The sequence below is a fragment of the Vanacampus margaritifer genome, chromosome 2, assembly GCF_051991255.1.
Source record: "Vanacampus margaritifer isolate UIUO_Vmar chromosome 2, RoL_Vmar_1.0, whole genome shotgun sequence".
NCBI lineage: Eukaryota > Metazoa > Chordata > Actinopteri > Syngnathiformes > Syngnathidae > Vanacampus > Vanacampus margaritifer.
Genome location: NC_135433.1, coordinates 24,526,967 through 24,536,018, shown reverse-complemented (window position 1 = coordinate 24,536,018; position 9,052 = coordinate 24,526,967). Strand labels below are relative to the sequence as shown.

The 9,052-nt window shown below is 38.4% G+C and overlaps 1 protein-coding gene across 1 annotated transcript; it reads left to right on the top strand.

The window, feature by feature from the left end:
• The first annotated feature begins 557 nt into the window (after positions 1-557).
• cdipt (CDP-diacylglycerol--inositol 3-phosphatidyltransferase (phosphatidylinositol synthase)) lies at positions 558-8,849 on the top strand. Its single transcript, XM_077556365.1, has 6 exons — positions 558-1,212; positions 2,515-2,649; positions 3,732-3,885; positions 3,975-4,056; positions 4,249-4,330; positions 6,223-8,849. Exons 1-6 carry the CDS (start codon positions 1,170-1,172, stop codon positions 6,366-6,368), a joined length of 642 nt encoding a protein of 213 aa, XP_077412491.1. The 5' UTR covers positions 558-1,169; the 3' UTR covers positions 6,369-8,849.
• The last annotated feature ends 203 nt before the right edge of the window (positions 8,850-9,052 follow it).

Here is a 9,052-nt window from a genome sequence, read left to right as displayed (position 1 = left end):
AATTATGTGGTACAATATCATGGTTAGAGCATGGTGATACAGTTGACTTTGACTTTCGCAATGGGCAAAGCAAAATGAAACAATTCCTTGCAGTTCAGGTAAATGGTAAAATTATGTTTTTTTTACTGTTTTATACAAGAGCAGCATATTTATTCACTGCTACAGTACTAACTTTGTACTCAACTGGAAGAAATTGCATAATTTTGCTTGAATGCGCAAGTTAAACTGACCTTATCATCTTATAAAATTAAACTTAATACGTTAAAATGTTGTACATTTTATCTACAGTCAAGCCCGAAATTATTCATACTAGCGACAAATTTTGATTTAAAGTTACTTGTCAACCAGCAATTTTTTTGCCCAGAAGAGAGTAGGATGTTGTCATATCACTGTGGGAGAAAAATATTTCTCATTTATTTATTTACATTCGAACAAAATGTGGCACATCCAAAATTATGCATACCTTTCTAAAAAAAATTAAAAAATCAGAAAAGCCATCTCGGAATTGTCAATTACACCAAATACAGCTATTTATGTTCTGATTATATCAATAAAAGTTGCAAAAAAAAACAACTATTTTTAAGGCTTTAACTCTGGAGTTAAAGCTGTATTTTACTACAACATTTTTAAACTTAGATAGCAAATGATGATTTATAGTCAACATCTTTTTTTCATTTAAAAAAATAAATAATTCTAGTCAACATCGTTTCTTGTCCGGTTCAAACTGGTGACGACGAAGCTAAAAATAGACCTGTGGAGTTTAAAGGGGATGTGCTGACGTCACAACAGCCGCCCCATCAAAGCGCCCATAGTGAAACCGGAAATACGACCATCGAAAAATAAACAAATTGCATTCCTCCCCAAAATGAGTCAGCTAATAAGTCTGATTTCTTATGAGCATCTATTAATGCTGTCAAGTGAAAACATTATCCGTTCTCAACAAGAGTCGTTTGTCGAGTGCTTCATTTGATTCCGTGTTAAGTTACTGTGATGAAACACAAAAATACCGGAAATGGTCGTCTTGTCTGAAGACTTGAGCGCTAACTTGGTGAAAAGCTTCTATTTGAGGAAGTCTTTAGTGAGCTAATTTCTACGAGATTTCCGCAACAATCTCGGAGCAGGGGAAAAAAATAACCACTTTTACTTCTCGACGACCTCCAAACGTAAAGATGGCAGAAGAAAATATTTTCCTCTTCGTTCCTAATCTAATCGGTGAGTTTGTCACCGGCGGGTAGTTGCTAAGCTAACTGCTGTCAATTGCTACTGAATAGCAAACAATTATAACACATTTTTACAAATGTTATTTATTTTTTTATTTTTTTACTTCACTCATTAGCGAAAGCTCCGCAAGAGGCCTTCACGCTGGATCCAAGCCTCAGCCTCGTATACGTACCCGGCCTCACTTTATCATTAAAAAAGACTAGAATCCGCCACTTCCAAGGGAGTTCATGAAAATAATAAAATAAAATAAAATAAAATAAAGGGGGGGGGGGGGCAGAATTACTTGTCGTTTGTTGATAGTGAAACTTATTTAAGACATGTCAGCGTTTGATGTAATTCACTAATTTATATCTAGCAACATTTACTAAATGCCCGTACTCTTGAAGTCTTCTTAAAAGACTATGATTTAATTTCAAATTATTTGTATGTACTTAATGCAAACCTTTACTTCTCTTTTTGGCAACTTTTAACAATAACCCTTGTTCGCGTTTAATTTTTTGTTGTTCTACGTACCAGAACATAATTGTAACACAATGCGGTGCTTGTTTGTATTTGAACAATGTTGCATTTAAAAAAAAAAAAGAGAGAAAACTAATGAGAACTGTGCCCTACGCGTTTAATACCTATTTCATGCACTAGTAGACTATTTATATATTTGTTTGCTAACAACAAAATTTGCTAATCAAATTGCGAATTTTGATAATCGATTAGTCATTTAAATATCTTGTTTAACTTAAAATTGTCCAAATCCTCTGATTTCGGCCTTTCAACAGAAACTAGTCTCTGATTTCTGTAGTCATCCATGAAAGCACACGGAATATCTTTGTGGCAAATCAAAATAGACATTTGCGAAGAGTGAACATTTTTGCCCATTTTCTGATGGATGTTATGTTTGTCAGAAATAATTACTGTGTCTGTATTTGAGTGAAAGGATGGAAATGAAGCAATATTTTTGTTATATGATTCACTCACTAATTAGAAAAAAATAGACCGATTAATTATTAAAATAAATTGTTAGTTGCAACTCTAGGTTACTGTATTACAGTCATGTGTCATTTATTGATGAAAAATGCATTATGTTGTACAGAATTGGTGAAAAGTAAGTTAAGTAACTCTTTATTTAAAATATCTGTATATAATTCGACATTGAGATTTCATTTTTACCCCCACTTAACACTTGACGTGTCTTATTTTATCAGAACGAGTCCCCCACCTCACTCCCTAAATAGTTGTTGCCGCAGACGGGTTATCTTGTTTGCCTTAAATTCTTGTAAATGTGTTGTTTGTTTGTAGGTTACACGCGCATTGTGCTGGCGCTGGTGTCCTTCTTCCTGATGCCGTGCTGCCCGTTTCCTGCCTGTTTCTGCTACATGCTCAGCAGTCTGCTGGACGCCTTTGATGGCCACGCTGCACGAGCGCTCAACCAGTGTATGTATTCCCCACTATAATTGGAGTGTATTGCTCAGGAAACTGTTTTGACATGGTGTCCAATCCATTCATACGCTTGGCAAAAACAGCCAATTTTCCACATATTGGAAATATTACATCACCGGTAGGTGCGTCCAAATGAAGCTGGCCTTGCCCCACCTGTACAGGACGACATGAGAAAGGAGCGCAAGAAAGCTGGGGCCTCGCTAGCAGTTTATTTTCTGGTGTTCAATTGTTGAAGATTTTAAATAATCATTTTAACAATGGTGTTTACGAATCTCCATTTTTTTTGCTTCATGACGATGAAGACGACTGCGATTGTAGGATAATGTTGGCCATGTTGATGAGGATGATGAAATAATAATGATGATAAAGACACAGACGACAATGACTATCAAGGTGATGTAAATGATGACAATGTTGTGAGCACATTGATGATGATAATGATGAAGACGATGACGATGACGATGATGATGATAATGGCTAGGGATGTTTGATACAGACCGATACCAGTACGAGCAGTCACTGATAGCGATACAAAGTACTGATAACAGTATTACTTTAGATACATAAACCCCCCCTCCAAAAAAACAACAATGACAGATCATTTTCAAGATCGACCTATATGTGCCAATGTAGCCTTTTTCCATTAAATTCGAGTTCCTGTCCTGATTGTAAAATGGCCACAAAAGGGTGCCTTTGCGTGTACCGATACCTTAAAATAAGGCCTGGTATCAGTGCTCGCTCATCTCTAATAATGACGAAGGTGATGCTAAGGATGATGTTAATAATGTTGATGAAGATGATGGTCTTAATGATGATGATTCCAAAGATTTTAATGACACCAAGGGTGATGATGATGATGATGATGATGAAGAAGACGACGACGATGACGATGACAGACGGTGATGTTAAAATGTCAATAATGATGATGACAACCTCGATGATACAGACGATGATGGTGAAGTCCTCATATCACCACCATCTTTGCTGATGAACATTATGATGTATGTGCTGATGTTAAATTATGACTGATGAAGATGATGTTGATGACAGCATTGTGGTGTCCGTCGTGTTGGCAGTGACGCAGTTCGGCGCCATGCTGGACATGCTGACGGACCGCTGTGCCACCATGTGCCTGCTGGTCAACCTGGCGCTGCTGTACCCGACATGCGCGTTCCTCTTCCAGCTCAGCATGTGCTTGGACATCGCCAGCCACTGGCTGCACCTGCACAGGTCACGCGCTGCCTTTTGACTGGCCCCGCCTCTTCCTGCCTGCCACGCTTGTTAACTGAGTGTGTGTGTGCGTGCGTGCGTGTGTGTAGCTCCATGGTCAAGGGTTCCACCAGTCACAAGAGCATCGACCTCTCCGGAAACCCGCTGCTACGCATCTACTACACTAACAAGGTCACACTTGGAACTTTCTTACCACTTTTGTCCCTGGAGCATGAACCGTATTTAATTTTTTTTTTTTTTTTATATTTTTTAAAATGAACATTACTTCACATTCTTTTGCTTTGTTTTTTTTTTCCTGAAGAAGAGTTCCAGCATCAGTGTGCACGATTCAAGTGACGATACGTTATGTGTGTGTGTATGCAGGTGGTTCTGTTCTTGATGTGTATGGGCAACGAGCTCTTCTTCTGCCTGCTCTACATCTTGCATCACATGGAGCAACCAAGTGGTAACTTTTACATGCATTCTTGCCACCCTCTGTGTGTGTGTTTTTTAACTAGGGGTGTCAAAATTAGTGCGTTAATTTAAAGTTACTTTAAGGCCACAAATTTTAACACACAATTAATGACCACCCCTTACTTGCAAAGCTTGTACGAGGGGAATTCCAGTCACACCGCAGCAGACACTTCTACGTTAAAATTTATCAGTAATAATAATGCATATACAGTGGAACCTCGGAGTTTGAACGTCTCGGAACTCGTACAATTCGGACTTCAACCAAAAAATCTGAGTAAAAAATGCCTCGGAGTTCGAACACCCAAGCAAAGCAAGCTAAGCCGAACGTACCTTGAAAACGGGCAGCCGAGTGAAGCCGAGCAATGCCGGATGCTCACGATGCACTGCTCATTTCCAGTCAGATCGTGAATACTCCCGGAGGTGCTCCATACTCGCGAGTGCATTTTGATTTTTCCACGACGATTTTCTTTGCCATGGGCCCAAAGAAAGACAACAGTGCCAGTGGCAGCAAAGAAAAACCCATACAGTGCTACGAACCACAGTGGAATTAGGAAGGAGATTATCGCGCCGTTGTAACTACCGTGACTACTTCTGTAAATACTGGCACGAGGACCCCCCTTAGCTGTTTAACAATGTGCCTGATGTTAAACAACGCACGCAAGGACCGCTTAGTAGCCTAACAATATGCCCAATGTAAATACACAAACTCAGCAATGAACTAAAGCAAGCATTAACATAGCATTCATTATCCACTGATGCCATCACACCACAACAAAAAAGGTCAAGTATTTTTTATTGTTTAAAAACTGTACTATACTGTAAATGTAAAAAACATAAATATAATATAAAATATAATATATTTTTGGAGCTTCGGAACAGATTCATTGCATTTACATTATTTCCTATGGGATTTTTTTTTTCGGAGGTTGAACAATTCGGCCTTTGAACACTTCGCAGGAACGAATTACGTTCAAACTCCGAGGTACGACTGTATTTGTGGAGGCTGGGGTCAAGTTTGATTTTACCATTTTAAAAATGTGCGGAATTTCACAAGTTACTTAATGTTAAAGATCAGGTAGCTCTTAATATGAAAAGAAAATGCACTGAGCTGTCACCAATGCCTTATAAATAAAGATGCAGCCATATTTCTATTTAACATTTTTCCACTTTTATGTTAACAACAGTATGATTTTTTTTTTTTTTTGCACATTTTAAAACAGATCAAATTTGCGAGTTAACTATTGAAGTCATGTGATTAATTATGATTACCAATTTTATTCGCCTGACACCCCTAGTTTTAACCATATGTAGTGTTTGTGCATGTGTGTTGTAACCACGGACATATATGAATGGATTGTCAATAGGACCCTCGCGGCTGAAGCCAGATGGCAACCATCTTATGTTGCCACTTTTACTGACAACTTCTGTTACTTTTTCACTGAAAACACCTTTATCAGTGCGTGTTTTACGCTAGAATCCCTGTATGGAGTCATGAGAGCTTGGCAAAGAGCAAACTTCACTGCATCCATCATTCAGAGTATATTATCTCAATTTTGGTTTACATTTTGCAGGAATTTTTCCCCTGCTGGGCTTTACTTTCACTTGATTTTTGAACAACACCCGAAGGAGATATACCTTATAAGAGAAAATGTAAAGTATTTTTCTTAGCAATGAAATGTACATGTAGGGCTTCTTCCAGATTATTAGTACAACTTTATGTCATACACGGTGGAATTTTTGCCTTAGAGGAAGAAAATAACAAGAGAAGACAATGTATTCAAGTTAGGTGACCTCAGTGAATTGCAACATAAAATGGCCGCCAGTGGCATTGACAGTCCATTCTTACGTAATAACCGGTGTCTGCATGTTGCGTGCCTGTTTCAGCACTGGTGTACTGCACCCTAGTGGCGAGTGGCGTGGTGTGCGCGCTAAAGTCGGCCATCAGTGTGGTCCACCTGGTGACGGCCTCTCAGAACATGGCCGCCATGGATGTCGCCCAGCGTGCTGCCGCCGCCAGGAAGTCACAGTGAGAGGGTCCGTCACGTCGCCGCTTTTTGCGATCCGGACCTCATTTGACCAAATTCGTCAAGATTGTCATTCGATCGTTTCGACACAATCGACATTGCTTATCTGAGTTGTTTTCTGACTACGACATGGGGACCTGGAGGCTGCTCACGTTTATCCCAACCTCACACATGACACTGTAGGGGGGGAACTTGTGGACACAAAATACTTTAGATGAAAAAGAGGCTGAAAACGAGGTCATTTGTGCATTTAATTACATTCCCATGAATAGCTTGGACGTCTTGGTAATGGATCGCACCTTGGCTAAAAACTGCAATACAAGCTGTCTTGAGAGTAGGGCTGGGTTTAAAATATCCATATAGCCCAATATCATTTCATAAAACCATCTACCAATACTCTTAATACTGCTTTTTCCAGTAAATGAATGTAGGAGGAGAGCATGTACTCGTTGAAAACCTTGTGTGAGTGTTGTTTAAATGTGCCTTTCTGTTATTCAGAGTACCCCAAAAGGAAGGAGCCCAGTGCTTACAAAGAAAGGAAACAGCTCAAGCATGAGCTGCTCCAAGCTCTAAGCTAAGCTATTGCTATATAACTTGCAAGCGGATCGCATTGCGAGTCTCTTTCTCGAAAAATAAACTCATGCAAACACACACTGTTTAGACAGACGCACTATGGAAAAGCTTTTCTTTTTGCAGTAGTTTTAAATGGCTTACCTTAACTAAAATGATGCACCACATTGGAGCCAAAAGTAGAATCCTGATCGTTTACTGCGCATTATGCTGCTCCAAATAGTAAATAAATCATACTACACTATAACTTACACAAGACTACGGACTTCTTCTTCTACTTCCATTGGATGGTTGTCAAATATGTTTGGTTCATTAGCGCCCCCTTCTTTAGCATAGATACCTATGGCTATGAAGAAGGCCACTGGCAGTAATGCATGACTTTTTCTTTCTTATCGCGGTTGGCAGGTGCTTTTGGTGCATTACCGCCACCTTATTAAACGGAGTGCATGCATGTGGCAGTAATTAAACTACATTAAATGAAAAAAAAAAGAAAAAGACTGAACACAAATACCCCCCAAAAGAAGTAAGGTAAGAAATTGGACATAAAAACATAAAATGTGGATGCATAATTATGCACTATGACTGTGTCTCTTATGTCAATTTGTTTTTATTTATTTATTAACCTCTGGAACCTTAGCATGAAAACAGTCACAGGAATGTGAATGTTGTGTTTCGGGTTAGTGTTTTTGCCACTTTACTGTATTTACATAGCACTGTAGTTGTAATTGATTTCAATTATTTTTTATTGTTTTGATCAGGTCATGTTCAATGATTAATGTAACTGCGTTGGATTCAATTATAAATGTAAATATTCATATTTTTACTAATGCACCAAGTACAAGAAAGAAGTTTCTACTATTTGCAAGTCTTCCAAATAAAAGTTAAATTGGTACTGCATGAAGTCCTTAACTGAATTGAAAATCAATGTGAATCGAATCAGGCCCTTCTGAATCAAATCAATTTTGGAAATCCGAATCGATACCCAGCCCTATTGAGAGGTGCGCTCCATGTATCTACACACATGTCCAGGAATTTACATTTGCATTTTTTGGCACACACATATACAGGGTGATTGAGAATTAACGCCCTATTTTAAAGTACTTGTAATTTATTTCTGAACTAAAATTCTTCCAAGAAATGAATCTGATAAAGTGTACAGAATGGAGAACAACAATGCAGCTTCGCTTTAGAATCATCCATTAAGCTTAATGGGGAAAAAAAACAAAAAAACATAATGCCACTGACAGGCTCACAAAGGTAGCATCTTTGTAGTGGTTTTAGAGGCAATGGATATTTGAACAAAAACAGTGGTGCAACACATGCAGACAGTATCACAATACTCACAGGCATATATTCTTTATCCTGTGTGAAGAATGACAATTGTTACAGCCGCTCACTGAAGAGTTTCGACAATCTCCATGTACGTCTGTGTCTTTATTATTAGCCGCACACATTAATTTCTCTGGGGCTGCTTACGTTTGGGGTGTTTTCAAATGTGCTGGGAGGGGGGGGGGGGGGGGTTAGCATCTAATTCAACCTTTCCTAATTTAACTTTTTAAATCAGCGCAACTCAACTTTTCTCAACATGAATTGAACACAAACACTCTGCAATTGCCAATTCCCTAAAAGGGAGCACTTTGTTATATTATGTATAGAAAAAATTGACTTAAGTTGTGGAGGTTTTTGTGGCACCAAGTATTATTTGTGGGAGTGGGAGTAGTGGGTTGTTTACACTTGTGCTGCTGTGATTCATGTCAAATGTGATGAAATATGGGCAACGTGTAGAATGTATTATTAGCAAACGCGTGTTTCTTTACTGCTGTTAATTCATACAACTTGACTTGTATTTTTGCTCTTTTTTTTCTGCTCCTGCGTGGTTTGACTACAACTGCAAAAATAAAAATAAGGAAGCTGCAATCTGACCTGTGGATGATGATGATGAGACGCATGATTTAAATTTAATCCTGCAAAACATCTGCATGTCAAACAAATAATCTCTTGTGTCCAGTTACAAACAAAAGGTAAAAATAAACAAACATGAAATGAACTAGAGATGCAACAATTAATCCATTAATCAATTATGAAATTAATCACTATTCTGATAATCGATGAATTGTTTC